Source organism: Silurus meridionalis, chromosome 23, assembly GCF_014805685.1.
Source record: "Silurus meridionalis isolate SWU-2019-XX chromosome 23, ASM1480568v1, whole genome shotgun sequence".
NCBI lineage: Eukaryota > Metazoa > Chordata > Actinopteri > Siluriformes > Siluridae > Silurus > Silurus meridionalis.
In genome coordinates this window covers 20,259,909-20,280,497 of record NC_060906.1, presented here as the reverse complement: position 1 = coordinate 20,280,497, position 20,589 = coordinate 20,259,909, and the positions used below count along the sequence as shown (strand labels likewise).

Sequence of the window (20,589 nt, the reverse complement as noted above, 5' to 3'; positions counted from 1 at the left end):
CAAAGTAGGTTAAAGATTTGAAGAAAGCGTTTCAGGATTTAGGGTTTGCACACAAAGTATTTAGTAAACACACACATTACATAGATACTTTGCACTCACTTTAATTTGCCATTTTGTTACAGATAAAACTATCGTGCATGCAGATGTATGATTACTAAACTTTTGGCATGTTTGAGCTGTCCCACTTAAAACTAAACAAATAACCCACAGGATTTCATTTTATTTTCATAACTAAAGACTGAAATCTTGTGTTTTAAACCAAGGCGATACACACCAAAATAAAATACGTCTGTGAGACATCATTCTCAATTCAAAATCGGAATACAAGTATAACAACTGATCGTCAAACTAGAACCTGCATAATCAGAACTGGCGTGCTGATTAAATATGATTTAAATAGGAAGCGTTATATAGCGAACTAAACACTGTAACTCAGAAGAGGTCCTGGTGGTCCTGGTGGAAGGATCTTGCCGAGGATCACAGCAGATAATAAACCATAAGTAGACAGGATTATGCATTTACAGGCAAAGCAATTTGTTTCATTGTCATACCACAGCATTCATTACCACTGTGAATTTCTAGGAGTATCATTTCACTTCTTATACAAAAAAAATTGAAGATTTGTTCTGAAGAAAACACCTAACAGTAAATTTGTTCCAGGTGGATCCTGGATGGTGAAAAATCTAATCTGAACTATAAAATACAGTACAGTACGGCCCTGATGTCTAACGCTCAGCTCATGATGTGTCCTTGGTTGTCGGGTGGCAGTTCACTTCTGCTGATTTCTCCGATCCTGTCTCTCCTGCTTTGGTCATGTGACGTGCTCGTTCTTCGTTTAAGCTTTTTACCAGTGCGAGGACTTCCGGGTGATGAAAACGGCCTGCGACAAAAACAGATGCTTTCGGTACATCGATACTAAACACTGCGGCAGATCGTTTCAATCAGTGTTACGAGCAAATGTTTTATATCACAGTAGTATCTTAAATAGCTGATATCGGAAAATGGGTTTCATAAAAATTGTGTAATATTTGATTCTAGCTAGTAGTGGTAATATAGATTTGATTGTCATACCAGCATCTTTGCGTATCTTCATGGCTAAAAACAGTAACGAAGGCACAAAAGCTGCATTGTTGAAATGTAAAATATCCTATAAACATGTTTACAAACGGAAGGAAGAACAAAACAGCAACTGTGATTATAGACCTTTTACCTTTACAAGTAAATATTCATTTTCAGACCATTTCTGATCATATTTCACTAAACAAGTCCTAAAAACCCTGAAAGTGAGTCCAATAAAATATGCTCAATAGAAAAAGATTTGTCTGGAGCAGAAATATATAAATCAGTCTGGTGAATATGGAAATGTCCCACTTTTCTTGCCACTTGTTCAATATATAATGATTGACAGCAGGTTTGAGGTCTGAGGAAAGAATGTGATATTCTTCTACATCCAGGTTTATGGGCTTCTTTCCAGCCCTGTCCGCTTGTTCATTTCCTAATGAAGGCCCAACATGACCCAGATTCCAGCAAAAGATTATACTAAAGGATTAATTCACTTTTAATTAAAATGAAGCCATGGAAATAGATGATCAGGTTTTGGAGCTTCTACTGCTTAGAGACATGATATGAATTCTGTGAACAATTTAACCAACTTTTGCTGTGTTTTATTTATATATATATATATATATATATATATATATATATATATATATATATATATATATATATATATATATATTAGTTCTAGGATCGATTCTAATAAATTCTAGCTATCAGTTTTAGAGGGGTATATGGTATAATGGTCATATCTGATGTTTTTTTTATATGACTACTCAAATATATATGTAAATATATAACATATTTGATTGTAAATAAAATATTCAAATGTATTGTAGTCTACAGTATTAATACAGTATTTTATCTGGAGAATAAGAAAGGTAATGTAGATATAGATCCTGAAATACAAACTTTCTATATAAAATATATTCTTCCTTAAGCAGCCATTTTTTAGTTAAATAAAGTTGGTCAGTATATATCATTATTTTATATCCAGTATATACAGCAGGTAAAATAAGTATTGAACACATCACCATTTTTCTCAGTAATCAAACCATAAATGTCCATAAATGAAGTTATGTGTAATAATGTGAAATGACACGGGGGGGAAAAGTATTGAACACGATGTATTTAATACTTCATAAAAAAGTCTCTGTTGGAATGACGGCTTCCTGTATGGAGAAACCAGTTGCACGCATCGCTCAGGTCTGATTCTGGCCTGTTCTTTAAATCTTGAAGGTTCTGTGGCCTCTTCTATGAACTCTGATCTTTAGTTCTTTCTATAGATTTTTAATCGAGTCAGGTGTTTGACTGGGCCATTCTAGCAGCTTTATTTTCTTTCTCTGAAACCAATTTGGGATGATTGTCTTGCTGAAATGTCCACCCTCGTTTCATCTTCACCATCCTGGTAGATGGCAGCGGGTTTTTATCAATAATGTCTTGGTAAATTTTTCCATTCATAATTTTTTTTTTCCAAGTGTGCCAGTACCGTATGCTGAGAAACAACCCCACACCATGATGTTCCCACCTCAAAACTTCACTGTTGCTATGGTGTTTTAGGGGTGATGTGCAGTGCTCTCCAAACATGGTGTATTATGGCATCCAAAGATCTCAATTTGGTCTCATCTGACCAGACTGTATTCTCCCAGTATTTCACAGGCTCTGTCCAAATGTTGTGTTTCAAACTATAAACGAGCTTCAACATGCTTTTTCTTCAGAAACGGAGTCTTGCGTGGTGAGCGTGCACACAGGACATGACGGTTGAATGCATTACTTATTGTTTTCTTTGAAGCAATTGTACATGCTAATTCCAGGTCTTTCTGAAGCTCTTCACATGTGGTCCTTGGCTCTTGGACAACTCCTCTGATTCTCTATTCTGTCAGAAATCTTGCGAGGAGCACCTGCTCCTGCTTTTATGGTAAAATTATGTTCTTTCCACTTCTGGATTATGGCTCCAACAGTGCTCACTGGAACAGAAGTTCTGAAATCCTTCTGTAACCAATGCCATCAGTATGGTATGGAGAAGGTCTTGAGAGCGCTCTTTAGTTTTACCCATCATGAGATGTTTCCTGTGTGAAACCTTGGTAATTGGACACCTTTATACAGGCCATTTGTTGGGATTGAACCATCTGATATTAATTTGCACTGTGAAGGGGCAGGATTGCTTTTTAATTACTGATCGATCTCAGCTGGTGTCTTGGCTTTCCATCCCTTTTTTCACCTTCCTTTCAATACTTTTTCCTTATTGTCTACATATGTGACACAGAATTTGATGAAACCTTCAGTGGAGTTGAAGAACTCCTGTAATCTGCCCGGGTTCCCCTCCAACTCCTCGTATTCGTGAGCCTGAAGGATCATCTCCAGCTGGTCCAGCTCTTTCACCACCCTGGCCTCAGGACTCGACTGAGTCTCATACTCCTGTATAGAGAAGCAAAAAAGGCTGAAATGATCACAGTAATGATCTATAATGGTTGGTGTATATGGCACATGAGCAAAAACTGACCTCCCACAACCTGTACATCTCCTTCCGCAGATCTTCATCTAGCAGACCTGTGATGTGAACCATTGCCTCCTGAAAGAGTAGAACGTTATTTTAGACACAGAATGGAGCGTGTGGCGTGTGCTCTTATGAGAAGCAAAGTGACTTTATCCACTCAAGAATTAATATTATTTCTAGACATAAAAATCTTATTGATCTTCTTTTAAGAATAAAATTTTATACAAGAGCAGATTGTTAAAGGTTATTTTAAGATTATTTATTTTCCTTCTTAGTAAAGCTTAAAGTCAGTTAATTTACCTGCAAATTAAACTTGAATATCATCAGAAAGATCATTTGAGGCTTTGTATCTTTTAAGACTTCATTTAAACTGTAATAACTTGTACACTTAGGACTTAGTCATTAGCATTATTTATTCTAAATTCTTTATTTATTCATTATTTATTCTAAATTCTTGTTTCAATCAACAAAACCAACACATTTATTTACAAGATAATGCCAAAGACTTATCATAAGCAGTATTAAGTCATCACACCCTTTCCAATCATTATCCAGGATTTGTTTGCAACTTTGTTCTTTATACGAAGTACCTATGACTTTTTACTAAGTTGTTCTGTAGTTTGATTTCCGTTTCTCATGTCGAATATCTGTCAGTGTTCAAAATACTTTCGATAATGATTTATGTCGCAAAAAGTATTTTTGAAAAGCAGCAAGTAATGATTTTGATTTGTTTTTGCACCGTAACTACTGTGTGTTACAAGACCGTCTGCATTTGAATAAATAATTGTTGAAAATACGCATGTATGCGTGATCTTGTTTTTAGTTGAAATGCTTTGTCTCATTTTGAGACAGAATATATAATGATGACTTCTTCAATGATAAGGAATTATTTTGTTTAGTAGCTTAACCCAGACATTAGGGTTGCACAAGCCAGTGCACTCTTAGTGCCGGTCCCAAGCCCGGATAAATGGGGAGGGTTGCGTTAGGAAGGGCATCCAGCGTAAAAACATGTTCCAACTCAAAGATGCGGATCACGAATACGGATGATCCGCTGTGGCGACTCCTGATGGGAGAAGCCAAAAGAAAGTTGCTTGTTTAGGATCATTTTTTTTTACTCAAGTTAAGAAAAGCAAACTGTTTAAAAAATAATGAACATTCAGACTAAATCGACTGGTGGAATAAGTGTATTGAATGCTTATTTCAAGAGAGTTTGTTTCTAAAAGCCCAGCGAGGTTTTCTGATTTCAAGAAATCTTACCAAGTGTAATTATCTTACTGCACTGGCAGATAGTTTGACTTGTTTCTAGTCTTAAAAACATTTCGCACTGCACCTTTTCTTTTCTGTGTTTCTCAGCTTTGCTGATATTGTCGGCAGGAGCGATGTCTCCCACTATGCACTCGGCCAGGTCGTGGACCAATGCCATCTTCATGCATCTGAAATGAAAAACCAACAAGCATATTGGAACTTTACTATTCTGTTCTTGAAGAGCCTCAGCTAGATATCAGTGGATTAATAGTTTCCATTTAGGATGTGAAGGAGTTCATTAATCCTGAGCAAAAAGGCCATTACCATCCATGTGTACTGTGTCCTCTTTACTGCCCACTGAGAAAATGTGTGTTTACTTACCTCTCTCTGTTTACACTGGGGTCTTGTAGTGTTAGTGCCATCATCGCCATCCTGTACATGTGATCAGACACACTTTCAGGCTGCTTTACGTTCCGGTAGACCCAACCTGTCCTTGGAACACGCTGAAACATAAGGTGAAATGTTAAAGCTGTAAAAAAAAAAAGTCTCACCTGTACACATTCAGTAAACATTCAACCTAAGAGAATCTACTGATCCGAGTTCAGTACTCAAATACCCGATACTGATCATCTCATAGTAACTGAGAGCCTTTGATTTTTTTTCACTCTGGCTGATAAATGTGAAATGTTACTGCTAGAAATGTGCTAACAAGTAATTTAATTGCGTATTGTTTTGCAACTTTTTGTAATAAAAAAATAAATAAAATATTATATATATATATATATATATATATATATATATATATATATATATATTTGTAATTTATTAAAATTTAAACATATATAAATTATATATATATATTTGTAATTTATTAAAATTTAAACATATATAAATTATATATTTTTATATAAAAATAATTTTCTCCTAATTTTTTTTTTAGGAGAACTTTTTTATTTAATTACTTTCTTTAATAATTCTTTCTTTCTTTATTTTTAATTATATAAAATTATATATATATATATATATATATATATATATATATATATATATATATATATATATATATATATATATATATATATATATATATTTTTTTTTTGTGAACCTGAACACAGCAATACCACCGGTCTAAAACAACAACACACAGAATGGTATGGACAAGTGAGGATGGGACTGATTTCTTTCTAGCCCAGATTGTAGCTATATACTGGATTTTTTAATTCCTCTTGAATGAAGTATTTCAGTCATTCTTGTTATATATAACATCTCATAAGCAGTCACTAAGATTGATAATGTCATATACAATCAGTGGTTCAATGAGTGTGAATGATGTATAAACTTTGGCATAATTACTCTGAAAAATGCCCAAGAGACCAAACTGCAAGTTTACAGACTATAAACATGTGACAAAAAAGAACAAAAGTGTACATTTCTTGCTTATTTTTTGTTTTGTTTGAGGTTTAGTTTTGCATTTATTTGTCATGAGCATGTGCATGTTTTAGAAATGAGAAAGGCTCAGGATTTAGGACTACAATGGCTGCTACAACGGCTCAGGATTACAATTTGCATGAACGATTCTGAATTTAAGTCCCCATCACTAAACTGCACACTTTAACCATAATGCAACAATTATTGAACAATCCATGAACCTTCAATGCCACCAAACTCCAATTAGAGTTTTATTTATAAAGCATTTTTAACAATGAACGTTCTCCCAACGCAGATTTACACATATACAAAAGTTAAAATTTAATTTATAAGTTTAGTGCCTATATATATTTATATACCTAATAACAAGCAGGTGGCGACAGAGGCAAGGAAAAAATCCCTGAGATGGTATGAGGAAGAAAGCTTGAGGGGAACCAGACTCAAAACTGACCCCATCCTCATCTGGTTCCTCTCAAGCTTTTCTTTCTCTCACCATCCACTGTTGCCCACTGGCACGCTCATTAGAGATGGACTTATAAGCACTAACATATAAACTCATATTTTACAACCTATTTATCTCCGTAAAGCTGCTTTGGGACAATGTTTAAAGTGCTATAGGAATAAATCTGAATTGTATGTGTCATGTGTCAGGGACACTATTGCCGCATTGTAATGCTTGCTGTAAGTGTGTAAAGGTTTTTGGTGTGAATAAAATGTTTCTTTAGTAATTATATGAAGCAAAGCATGATAGAAGAGTATCTGCAGGAGTAAAAGGGAAGGTTTATAAGACTGTGCTGCGATGTTGTATACGGTTTAGAGACAGTGGCATTGACGAAAAGACAGGAGGCGGAGCTGGACGTTTGAGATGATGCCGATTGTCGTTGGGAGTGACGAGGATGGACAGGATTACAAATGGGTTTATAAGAGGGACCATGCAGGTAGGACGTTTTGGAGACAAGGTGAGAGAGATTAGATTGAGACAGTTTGGTCATGTTGGTCATATGGAGGGACATAAGCAGAAGCATGCTGAGGCAGAAGGAAAAGATGAAGGGCAAGGCATGCAGGTGAGGACAGAGTGATATGGAGATACATGATCTGCTTTGGCGACCCCTAGTGGAAGAACAACAACAACAACAAAAGCATGGACTCATTTGAGCACTAAACACTTAAAACACTTGCTAATTTTTACAAGTGTGTGTGTGTGTGTGTGTGTGTGTGTATAAATCTAAAGCACGCAGACAAATGACACAAAGTAAAAGGATAAGCCACATATATGTCTATAGAAAAACAACATCCTAAATTCAGATTGTAGATATTCAACTAAAAGTACAGTCAAATAAACAATCGTAGCGAAGAATCATTAAATTAGAACTAAGAAAAGCTACGTTTCGGTTTAAAATGAGAGATTTGTTATACAATAAATGCGTTACCTTTAACTGCCCTACTAGTTTCATGAACTGTAACATGTTCTCCATGCTGTTCTACCGCTAAAATAAGAATGCTGCCGGGTTCTGAGTGCGCATGCGCGTCAAAAGAGACGCGCAAGCGCAGTACGGATCGAAAAACCAAGGACCGTACGTAACGCAATTCATTGACACACCACTAGATGGCGGCATGTGTGTATTATATACATGGGACGGGCGATGTTGCTTATTTAATATCCGATCTGATACTTTCAGGACTAATATCGGCGATATCGATATCAATATCAAAACCTGTATTTTTCAAAGTCATTATCATTATTATTATTATTATTATTATTTTAATATTATTCCAATAGTTGTTATTATTATGAATGATTAATTATTCATTACTAAACCATAATATACAGGATTTCTCTTATTAGATTTATTCAAAATATATAAATAAAAAATATTTAATATAAAAAAAATATATAACAAATTATAATCAGACAAGAATCAAAATCAAAATTTCACATAATGTTTCTGCATTTATTTCCCTTTATAGTTTTTTTCATGAAGAAATGAGAATGTTGAAAATTTATCTCAAGCTTTTCTCAAGGTACAGATGACAGGTATAGATATATCGAAGATATCTGACAAAAAGACAGGAGGCGGAGCTGGAGGTGGCTGTGGTTTATATTAGGAGAGGACAAAGATGGACAGGATTAGAAATGAGTTTATTAGAGGGACAGCGCATGTAGGACGTTTCGTAGACAAGGTGAGGGAGGCGAGATTGAGATGGTTTGGACATGGCGTATATCAGTAGGAGAATGCTGAGGATGGAGCCACCAGGGAGGAGAAAAATATGAAGGCCAAGGAGGAGGTTTATGGATGTGGTGAGGGAAGACATGCAGGTAGTTGGTTTGAAAGAGGCAGATGTAGAGGACAGGGGGGGTATGGAAACGGATGATTCGCTGTGGAGACCCCTAATGGGAGAAGCCGAAAGAAGAAGAAGAAGATATATATACAGTGTTTGGTTATTTGTTTGACCATTTTGATAACATTATTTCGAAGTCTGTAGCGTCAGATCATGCTGCCAAAGTATTCATGCTGAAGGAAAATGTATTGATAAGCCTGTGTTTGTGCTGGTATTATCAACCAATGAGCTCATCCTCTCAAGTTAAAGTGTAACCTTCTGACTTGACAGAAATATATGTGTAAATCTGATATGAGCTAGAAGATGGAAACAGTTTTTTGATAATGATAATGTGTGGTAGATCTCAAAGCTTTCAAGTTTGACACTTTATTGTCCTCAGCAGCTGTGAAAAAGCATTAGTGAGTGCTCAGAAGTTTGACCTTGACATGCGATCTCAAACTTTCAAGATCCTTTTCATTGTGAAGATTATTTTTTTTGAATGATTTGGAAAATTCAAAAATGTGAAAAACTTTGAAATGATAAAAAAAAGAATATGCATAAAAAAGGACATGATCAGCACCTGCATTATCCCTATTATTTACATTTATGGCATTTGGCATACACCTTCATCCAGAGTAACTTACAGTTTATCTCATGAGCTTAAAGCCCAGGAGTGGCATCTTGGAGGTAGCTGAGATTTGAACTCAAGATCTTCAGATCAAAAGTCCAATGCCATAACCACTAAGGTACCACCTTCTACTATGGGCACAGTGATGTCTAGAAAGCAAAGTATTCTGAGGTTAATAGATGAATCTTGAATGTCACTAATAAAGGCGAGTGAACGGCATCAGATCAACCAATAATCAGTTCTCTAAAACAGGTCAAAGGTGAATTTTGTGAACCTTCAATTGGAGAGTGAATACAGACAGAGCAAAACACAGAATTATAATTTCTGAAAACGGACGAACAACAAACGTACACGTGTACAGTAAAGTAAACGTGTGAATCCTGTCCTCTTGCTGTCAATATAAATCAAATATGCAGTCAAATAAATAAAGTTGTGCTGCTGAAATTCATAGCTGCAAGTCAGAAGGAAGTCAAATTTTTGTGCATTTTTAGTTACTGTGATCCAAACTATAGTTTATATCAAGAAATCCTAAAACTGTGCGCCGTCATACTGATAACGTGAGTAAACATTCTGATGGGAATGAGATGTTCATTGACAAAAATACTCACTTTTGAGAGTGAATGATTTTAAGAAAAGTTCAGGCTTTTGCAAAAAATCCAATGCTGTTTGTACAAATAGTTTTAAGAAATGCACGTACTGATGTGCAAATATATAACGATGATTCGAGAAATGATGTTTTGGGGGTTAAAACTATTTTAACCAGTATAATATATTTTGATCAACATGAACATAAGCAACTGATAATGTAGGAAACAGCAGACACTTGTACACAATCGATTAAATGATGTACCATAGCATTCGCAATTTGATCAATGCAACGAGAAATGTTCTTATGATGAGCACAAATAACTAAATGATGTGAAGGTTGAACAAGTAGTTTTAAGAAATTTCATTTCTAGTCTGAGAAACGCTCCAATGCAACTGAGAAAAACTGTTAAAGGCTGGGGTCAGAGTGCAGGGTGATGAGCCATGATACATTGCAGAAAGGGTTAAGGGTTTTGGAGCAGATAAGGTTAAGGGCCTTGCTCAAGGGCCAAATAGTGTCAGCTTGCTGTTTTTTACCATTAATTCATTTTTTTAGTAATCACTTTATCCCAGACAGGGTTCACTTGATCAGAAAGGAAAAACACAAACAACAAGAAAACCAAATTGTTAAAAACATACTGTAATTAAGTTGTCTGGAATCTGTGTAGCATGTAAAAGAAACATGCTTTAGACACTGAAGAGCCTCACAAGTGTTAAACATGTAAAAATGTCACTGTTGCTTACTTGCTACTTGCCCATGTATGATAAGTACATGTACTTATTGTACAGTTATCATGAGTATCCATCATGATACACTTGTGATGCATAATGGGTTAAATTAAGTTGTGGTGGTGTCAGTGCAGTAATATTGGTCACTGGTGTCACTCTTTAAGTGCTTAATCATTGTATTTGTACTCTAAAGTCATTCAAAAGCTTTCAGGAGATAATTTGTTGAGAAATATGTTTTATGCAGTGGTGGGCCATCAGGGCCAGAAAAGCTTTCTCTGAAGCGCTGACCTACATTTACAACCTAAATTCTAATATTTGTTACATGAAATTGAATTAATTTATTCACAACAGTTTATTCTCTTCTTTTCATAGTGTTTCTCTTCCTGCACTGCTTCCAGTACGTGTATGTGGATGTTTCATTTTTTGTCCAATCAGATTTCAGCCTCTATGTGTTGCCATGTCAATCTAACCTGCCCAGGGCCTTTACAATCAGTACTGCTGGCATTTTTACCTTAGTCTCTATAATAAATAAATCTTTTCTTTAACCAATCAGATTTCAATTCAATTTAATATAATTCTCCTCACAGGGCAGCTAGCTGACCCAGAATATAACTTTTTTTCGTCCTCTGATTGGTTGGTCAGAGGGAAACTGTTACAGCTAAGTTCGACTGACAAAAAAACGTCTGTAGCGATCTGCACACGTGAATACATCTGAGATAGACTTTTTATGCCCACAATGGCTGACAAAGGAAGAGAAATTGATTTGGTCTCAAACATACATTTTCCAGAAAAAGCTAGACATTGCTACCACAAAGCTAGCTAGCTTGTCTCAGCCTGGGAAAGGGTTTGTTCACCACTTCCAGACCAGTGAATACGAGCGGTACCACTGGATTACAGCCTCTGAGGAGTGGTGCAAATTATGAGTCTGCATCTCTGGTGAGTAGGTTGTATTGTTTTTACATTTTTATGTTTTTGTCATGTTATTAGACAAATATTGATTCTGAACTGCTCCAGATGATGTAGGTGCACAGTTGTGGTTGTAGTGTAGAGGTTTGGAGTCTTAACTGGGTTTCTTGCTTTAGTAAAATGGTCTTCACCCTCCAAATGTGAAATGTCTCTCTCTCTGTAATGCCACGTGTTTTTATATTGCATGTTTGTATAGTATTGATGGTTTCTATAATTGCGACGTGATAGTGGTGGTATTAAGAGGAGGATTAAGTCGGGTAAGTCCCCACTGAAGGCTCAGGTACCAAATACACGGCTCGCCACTGGTTTCATGGTGTTCTTGAATATGATTTTGTGAAAACAAACACCTCAGGTGATTTCCACATCATTTCCATATACAGCACATTTATTCAATTAATAAAACACCCTGGAGGTGCTTTTAAATAAAAATGATCATCAGCAGGATCATGTTCTACAATGTTCTATTTCTCTTATACCATAAGTATATGAGCAACACATTAAACAAGCTAGTTTCTGTTGTCACTCGGTATATAGTATAATTAGTCATTTATTCAAGATAATAAATATCACCTTATCATGTTACCAAAAATCATAAATCCTAAAGACGTTGGAAAATATTGAAACAGTTACAGCTCTGATTGGATCTCTGACCGCTACAAAGCGCCAACACTGGATTCTCCTTCCATTTATGCTAAATAAACGTTGTCTGACAGAAAACCACACTATATCTCAGATGATGCCTTTGCTTAAATAAAAAGTGTTTATTGCTGTTTTTACCACTAATAGTCATAATAATTTATACTACAAAAAATTTACATATTATTACATCACATATACATATATTATTATTAATCAATTTTTTTTATAAAATAATAAAAATTGGAAATTTATATTAGAAATTTACTTTTTATTTTAAATTAAAAAAATTGAAAAATATTTTAAATTGTATAAAATCTTCCAAATAATTCTGATAAATTCATATATTATAATAAATTTAAATATATTATACTTTATACAAAAATGTAAAAACATTAAATTGTCATATCCACTGCTGTGTATCAGTAATTATGTTATAGTACAAATCGTAAAAATTCACACAAATTCCACTTCAAAACTGAACACCTTTTCTGAGAGTGTACTGATGTCATTCTAACATGCGTTACATCATGTCTAACATCCTAACATCCGTTTTTTCTAAGGAAATTATTGTGATATGGAAGAGATGTCATTTAAGGTCATGTCATGTGACTCAGCGGCTTCAGTGTAAACAATGGTGTTTATTACCGTCTTGTTTATTTCCGTCGTCCGAGTTTAGACTCACGTTTAAAAAAAAAACTTCACAGAAAGCCAGATTCTCAAAATAACCGCCTTGCAAGGAAGGACAGTGGTCACGTCACGGCGATGTGATGATGCAGGATATGAGGATCTTCCTTCCTGCAGAGTATCGTTGCTAAATCCAGAGTGTGTTGACACACACGTTGAGCCCTCATTACGTGGATGCCATATTCTACCACCTGTAAAAGATGGCATTTCCTGAAGCGTGTAGACAATGCACAATCTTCCTGGGAGTTGCGTTAGGAACAGGAAGGATGTAGCCTTTGAAACAACCCATCTGAGGCGTTGGACGCATGATTAGCGTTAGCTTAGTGGAATTTGCTGTATATAATATTATTATAGACACTGTACATATCACTTGTTATGGATGATTATGTCTTCCAAATTTTTTCATGTAACGTTGTAGAAAGAAAAACAGGTGTCAAAGAAATACAAACATCCACACCATGTTTTCTTGGCAAAACAATGATAGCTACACATCTCTTTTATTTACAGGAAACACGTCGTTTGCTCCCCATCTTCCTCTTACGGCTGCAAAAAATAGCCCCACCATCCTGCTAACCGCTCTCCTCTCTCTCTTTCTATCTCGCTCTGTCTCTCTCTGTATCTGTGTGTCTCTCAGAATTGTCCTGCTTGATATTTTTAACCTCCTGACCATGTTTCATTTGAAATGTTCGCCTGACCTTTGACCTCGGTTAACCAGCGGGGCACTAAAATTAGCAGTGTGGCCTAAAATGATTCTGGGAACTCTTCAAGGGGATTTTGGTGCTCGGTGGAAGTCGTGAGCTGCTCCCTGGGAGAAACATAACGCAGAACAGTTTCTCGTGAGAATGCCACAGGGCTTGCAGTGTGTGTGTGTGTGTGTGTGTGTGTGTGTGTGTGTGTGTCAGGAAAGAGTGTGCTGATGTCCTCAGGCAGCCTGCACGCACCGACTGTGGTTTTAACAGCCTGTACTCTCTGCACTGGTGACGAGTTTCTCACTCTGACTGCTAAGTAAAGATCCCCAGCATGCAATCATACAACCTCAGCATTTTAACATATTTCACGGTTGACCCTCATTGTTTTGTTTTTATCCCATTTTCCTAAATCTTCAGCATGTCATCATCCGCTTAATGCTGCAATTGTTCTCTGGAACAGGAGGAGCTTGCTGCTCATTACAAAAGTACACCAAAAAGCTGAAACATTGCAAAATATACTGAATGGTAAAACACTGAAAAATATAAATAATACCCAATATGTTAACAGATCAGTATTAACACATCTCTCAATATTGGATATGCCATTGTAGGAGAATAATGAACAACCCCAATGTAACTGTAATAGGAATAATTTTAACACACTTGTGCAATGAAAGAATTGAATCTAATCTAAACTAATCTAATCTATCTATTCTTTTTTTTTTTTATGTATCCGTCCATAGATATTGCTATATACTATTGTCTATTGTATCTGTCTATTGCTTTTCCAAAAAGCATTTTGAAACTGTTCATCACCACCACCACCATCATCATCATCATCATCATCATCATCATCATTGCTGGCTATGCTATTATTTACATTTATTTCAAATATAGTTACCAAGCTCTTAAATTGCAAAAAATGGGGGATGGGATAGAGATTTCTCTCATGTACAGCCTTTTTTAAGTCAAATTTCTGATTAAAATTTTGATCTGGGTTTTAAAAAATCTAATCTGAAACCATTCCATTGTTGACTTGGATTTGTGTTTTCTTGGCCATTATCATTGTAGAAGGTGTATGGTTTACTTCATCTACAGCTCTCTAACAGAGATCTGCAGGGTTTGTGCCAAATTAGATTGGTATTTAAAGCTGCCTGTTATCTTTTGAATAGAGCCCTCGCCTTGACAGAAGAGAAGCAGCCGTATAGCATGATACTGCCACCACCATGCTTCACTGTAGGTGGGGCTTTCCCTATGTGATAAGCTATATAAATACAATGTAAGGATTTGCTATCGTGTAACAAATAATTTGAGAATCTAGCAGATTTAAGGTTTTAGAAATGTGATAAATTGTGAATAGAAGAAAACTGTTTTTGGCAACATAAGGAATGACTTGGTAATAAATTTCACCCTGAATTAATCACTTATTGTGTGTAATGTCACACAGTACCTACTCCAGGAAAGCATTCTGGTATAAAATTAGCCAGGAAAAACATCATCACATGTAGTGTTATATATTATGTTAAGAAAATTAAACAATGAATCGATATTTATTTTGGAGTGGTGGAGTGATGCAGTGGGGGTATGGTGAGGTTATAAGTAATCTTTTTGAATTTCACAAAAGCTCTTGTACCTTGGATTTTTCAGGCCGAGTTATTTTGTGGTTTTGGCTAAATGAAGGTGGGCTTTTTTGTTTTTTTAAGAAAATGAGTTTCCATAACCTCACCCATAACCCAGATTTGTGAAGAATACAAGAGATTGTTGTCTCATGAAGGGAGTTATTAGTATTTGTTAGATATTCCTGCAGTGTTGCTGAAGGTCTCCTGGCAGTCTCGTTGATACGTTTTTGTTATTGTCAGCAGTTTTACGGTTTTTCTCAGTTGCTTTTGAGCATTTCTCAGATCAGAAATGAAATTCTCAAAGCTCCTTCTTCAACCTCCATGTCATTTAGTCATTTGTGCTCATCATAAGAACATTTCTCGTTGCTTTGATCAAATTGCGAATTATTTGTTAAATCATTTAATCGATTGTGTACAAGTGTCTGCTGTTTCCTTCATTATCAGTTGTTTATGTTCATGTTGATCGTTTCACCTGAATAGTTTTAACCCCCAAAACATCTAATTGAATGTAAAATGGTTAAACCAGTTGTCATAATCTGTCATCTAAAATCTCTAATAAACTTTTTTTTGTAAATGTGTTGAATTGATGAATTGCGCAGATGAATCTTGAATGTCACTAATGAAGGTGAGTGAACGGCATCAGATCAACCAATGATCAATCAGTTCTCTAAAACAGGTCAAAGGTGAATCTTGTGAAACTCCAATTGAAGAGTGAATACAGACAGAGCAAAACATTGAATTATAAATTCTAAAAATGGACGAACAACTAAGAAACAAACAAACACTTGTAAAAGTGTGAATCCTGTCCGGTCTCTTGCAGTCAATATAAATCAAATGTGATCGAATAAATGAATTTGTGCTGCTAAAATTTATAGATACCAAACAGAAGAAAATTGTAATTTTGTGCATTTTTAATCACTGTGATCCAAACCATAGTTTATATTAAGAAACCCTGAAACTGTGCAGCGTCATACTGACAATGTGACTAAACACTTTGATGATTTTGTTTGTGAACAAAAGGACTTTTTTTTCTGATGGGAATGAGATGTTCATTGACACAAATACTCACTTTTGAGAGATGAACTAATGATTTTGAGAAAAGTACAAACCTTTGCAAAAAATCCAATGTGTTGTGCTGTTTGTACAAAAAGTTTTGAGAAATGCATTTACTGATTTGCAAAAATTAAGAATGATTCGACAAATGCTGCAAAGCAACTTAAAAAAACTGTAAAGGTGTCATGTTCTTGGTAGAGCCATTCTGATGCCCTATTTTCTCCACTTGTTGAGGCTGGTCTTCCAATTCATTTCTACACTTCTACTGATCAATCTTTTTCAATAAGCTGATTGTGTGCATGCATGACAATGGCTTCAGCAAGCAGGTGAAACCAAGAAGATGTCAAGTAAAGCAGCGGCAGTTTGGTAATGCTGGGATTTGAAGTGCACAGATTATAGGTCAGTCATTAATTCTGCTCAGTAATTCTAAACAAAGTCACATGTTCTAATTTAAAAGTTGTGTGCGACACTAATGCAATGAAAGTTTTTCATCACGGAAATAAACAAAGCACTACATCTTCCAAACGTGCAACATCAGTCCCCACAAACAAAATCATTTCCACTTTGTTAGGCTGATCCTTGACCTGATCTTAGCTTGACTTAAATCTCTCTGAATGACTCTCTTCAGCAGAAAGGGAGACTTTCAGCCAGCAGGGCTTCCTGGAAGACGTGCGTCTCTCTTTTCAGGGCATCACCATGGCAGCAGGTAACGGATCTTCAGAGCTGGAATCCTCCCAACTGCCCTGACTGGGCGTCACAAGGCTTTTTTCGCTCTAGCTCGGGAACTGTGGCTTTGTGTGCCAGGACAGCGACGTGGTAGTTAAGGCTAACGAATAGAGTCGGTGGCGCTGGCTTGTGGGCGCACAGAGGAGGGCCTTGTCACTGCGGACCATGTGAATAGCGAGAGGTGAGCACGAGGGCAGGAGAAACACGAGCGCTACCTTGAAGTGAGCGACCTCGTCTCGGCTGTAAACACGGTTCAGGGGCAGAGACGGGTCGGGGGAGTGGGTGGAGGGGTGATACACGCCTTTCTTCTTCAGGGGGTGGAGAGGGAAGAAAGGGACATTGTCATTCATGGCTCCTGAGCTTTGATTTAGGGCTGTGAGAGGCGGCGGACGTGGCCCTCACTCCTGTGAGAATGGATGTGAAGCGGGAGGCGGCCATAAAATCGATTATTGATGCAGATTAAAGTGTTTAGGATTTGCTGTCAAAAGCACTTTTAGGGTTGAGAAGGAAAAATGGAAAGCCAGAAATTGTGGATATTAAAAAAATACATACAAATAAATAAATTAGCAGCATAAGGATTGGCAAATGTTTTTTTACCCAAAGTGATCATCAGTTGTGTTATCGTTTTGTACCTCCATCCAAGGAAGCGTATCATAAAATATGAATTAATTCAAAGAACATTATTGTGTAGATGTATGTATTATGTCTGAACTAAAACAATGAATAAATATTTGCATAGGATCAATAATGTGTTGCCCAGCATATCTAATTTGAAATAATAAAAAAAATTCTATTATAAAAAAATAATATTAATAATAATAATAATAATAATAATAATAATAATAATAATAATTTTTATTAATTATAAAATAACATAGCAAATTAAATTAAATTAAATTAAAGAAAATTTCATTTATTTCAAGTCCTTAAGTATAAAAAAGCATGTCATGTTACTAAGACTCTAAAAGCATTTTATTAAAGGCCAAAAAAAAAAAAATATTAGGTGAGTTGAAGTGTATTATTTATGAAATATCATGTATGGCATCATGTATGAAATAAACCATGTATATTTTCTGTTATAGAAAAATAATGCAGTTAAGTAAAGTTTTTCTTTTCCAGTTACAGTAGATTTAATGAGTGTTTCACTGCCTTTACACTTTACATCAATTAATAGTAATTTGTAATGTTACATCTATCTTAATATTTTGCAACTATTTTGGTTTTATGTGTCGAGTGTAAAACGTGTCCCAAGTTTTCTGTCAGCTATAACACTGCCTCTCTTTCCTGAGTGCTGAACCACTTCTCCCCTGTGTTTCAGAGATAAAGGGTCACGCCAGGAGCCCAGCCCTCCCTGCTGGCGCTCCCACGGCTCCTGATCGCCTCGTTCCCAGCCACACACACACACACACCCACACACACACACACACACACACACACACACATGCACACATGCACATACACACGCATACAAACAGAGTGCCACTGTCTGCCTGCCGTCGGCCCAACGCCACCCACTCAAGTTGCATAACACACTCTCAATCTCTTCTGCTCTCTCTCTCTCTCTCTCTCTCTCTCTCTCTCTCTCTCTCTCTCTCTTTCTCTCTCTCATCACTGTCTTGTCCTTTACTGGACAGCTTCAGTGATTAATTTCAGCATAGGACAGAGGTAGAGGTGGTGTGAGAGGGCACTCGCTCTCAGTCTCCTCGCTTGGCCGCCACTGAAACTGGCACCATCTGAAAAGCTTGGGAAAGACTGAATTCAGTGCTACAATGTTAAATCCTGGAAAATGTGATGCTCAAAAGACCAGCCATGGCAAAAACAAAATGTTGTGTTTCTTTTAGGTTTGGGTTAGATTTTGTATTTATTTTCTGTTCGGGAGGGGCAAAGCCAAACCTGAAAAAGCATTATGTGCATTAAAAAGTGCATGATGTGTTATTAACATCAAGCCTGAACAACTGTCAGGAACTTAATAACATGCAATTGCACAACTTGTGTTTTAGGGTCATTGATTGGGAGTCATTTCATCTAAAATTACATGTCTATGATGAAGTCACATCTTTCAAATGGACAACCTCAGTTGATATCCCTGTTTACACTGTTTTTTTCACAAGATTATAAGGCTTTAAAGGCAAAATTAAATGCTTAAATTAATACACAAAGACAAAAGTTTTTAGGAATTAACAGCATACTAAATCCATATTAAAACGTTATTAATTTGTGTACCAATTGCAGTAGAATTGGTACACGAATTAATAACGTTTTAATATGGATTTAGTATGCTGTTAATTCCTAAAAACTTGTCTTTGTGTGATAATTTAAGCATTTAATTTTGTACAATGATGAACTGGCAGATTATACACTCATAACTCCAGTGCATAAATATGTCTTGGCTGATTGGTTACTTTTCAAGGTAGTAAGTACTATTTTTCCTGGTCAGGGTAGCATTGGATCTGGAACCTATCCCAGGCAACACTGGGCATGAAAAGCAGGAATACATCCTGATTGGCTGAAAGGAGATGACAGTCCATTTCAAAGTACATTTTAAACATATGCTTATTTACTGTTGTTCTCAGATCCTTTGTTGAATTCTTGAATCATCCAGAATATTTGCAAACCAGTGCATTTCTCAAAACAATCAGTACGAACAGGACAACACTTTGGATTACTTGCAAAAGCCTGTACTTTACTCAAAATCCTTGGATCATCTCTGAAAAAATACATATTTGTGTCAACGAACATTTCATTTCCATCAGATGACAAGTCCTTCTGTCATTGTTTACAAACATGAACAAATGATAATGTATGAAACAGCTGACCATTGTACACAATCAATTAAATGGATGTACCAAATCATTCGCAACTTCTTCAAAGAATGGGAAATGCTTTCACAAATGACTGCATAATGATGAAATTTCATTTACAAACTGAGAATCGCTGCAAAGCAACTGAGAAAAACTGTAAGACCTGGCTAATGTTTTTGAGACCGTATGTGTGACACTAGACCAGAATTCAACTTGGGAACTGTGATGCAGCATCACTGGCTCCCTGTGCCGCCCAGGGACAAATTGTGTAACTAAAAATAGACATTAAAGCAGAAAGATGCGATAATTTTAGGCTCAGAATCAGAATGGGTTTCAATTCTAGAAGTCTTTTGTTGACAGTGTGTACGTGCTGTGACCCACCCTTCACTTTTCAACTCTCTTCAAGATAATCCCATCTTATCTGCATTGATAAAAGACAGATTTCTTTCTCATTACATCATTTAATGTTATCATTAGACAAATGCTGGGTGGAACCCCTTTCGTTTTAAATCTTTACATGGAAAATTATCAAGCGAATAAAGAGAGAGTTTATGTAACTGATTAGACACTGCTGAGATTTTTAAAAATTCATAAATATTTCAGGAGGATTAATTGGTTGCAATTCTGAACATGCTCACACGCCATACAGGCGAAATAAGTTGAAGAAAATCCGTCCTAACATCCTGTCCACTTTGCGTTTGTTGGATGGCTGGAGAATGGAAACCACCCCGTTTTTCTCTCAGGCCTTGCTGTCATCCACGCTGACCAAGAGGGAGGCCATGCTTATATTTAGCGTGTCAGACCCGGGGAGCAGGCCAGACCCGGTCACTCGATAAATAAAGGGTCCAGATCCTGAGAACGACGACAGAGCCTTAGCAAGGAAAACAATCGGCGAGCCGGCCGAGAGCGGCCTGAGAAAACAAAC

At 36.3% G+C, this 20,589-nt stretch overlaps 1 protein-coding gene across 1 annotated transcript; it reads right to left on the bottom strand.

Moving 5' to 3' along the window:
• Positions 1-85: 85 nt before the first annotated feature.
• On the bottom strand, positions 86-7,746 carry hddc2 (HD domain containing 2). Its single transcript, XM_046835643.1, has 6 exons — positions 7,657-7,746; positions 5,180-5,301; positions 4,884-4,986; positions 3,560-3,628; positions 3,336-3,474; positions 86-880 (listed from the first exon to the last, which is right to left on the bottom strand). The coding sequence occupies exons 1-6, from the start codon at positions 7,699-7,701 to the stop codon at positions 738-740; spliced, it is 621 nt and encodes a 206-aa protein (XP_046691599.1). The 5' UTR covers positions 7,702-7,746; the 3' UTR covers positions 86-737.
• Between the last annotated feature and the right edge of the window lie 12,843 nt (positions 7,747-20,589).

Coding starts and splice junctions, on each gene's coding strand:
- hddc2 (XM_046835643.1), bottom strand. CDS start 7,701: ATGGAGAACATGTTACAGTTCATGAAACTAGTAGGGCAGTTAAAG. Junction 5,302..7,656: donor AACTAGTAGGGCAGTTAAAG/GTAACGCATTTA, acceptor CTTATGTTTCAG/CGTGTTCCAAGGACAGGTTG. Junction 3,629..4,883: donor AGAAACACAGAAAAGAAAAG/GTGCAGTGCGAA, acceptor CTACTCTTTCAG/GAGGCAATGGTTCACATCAC.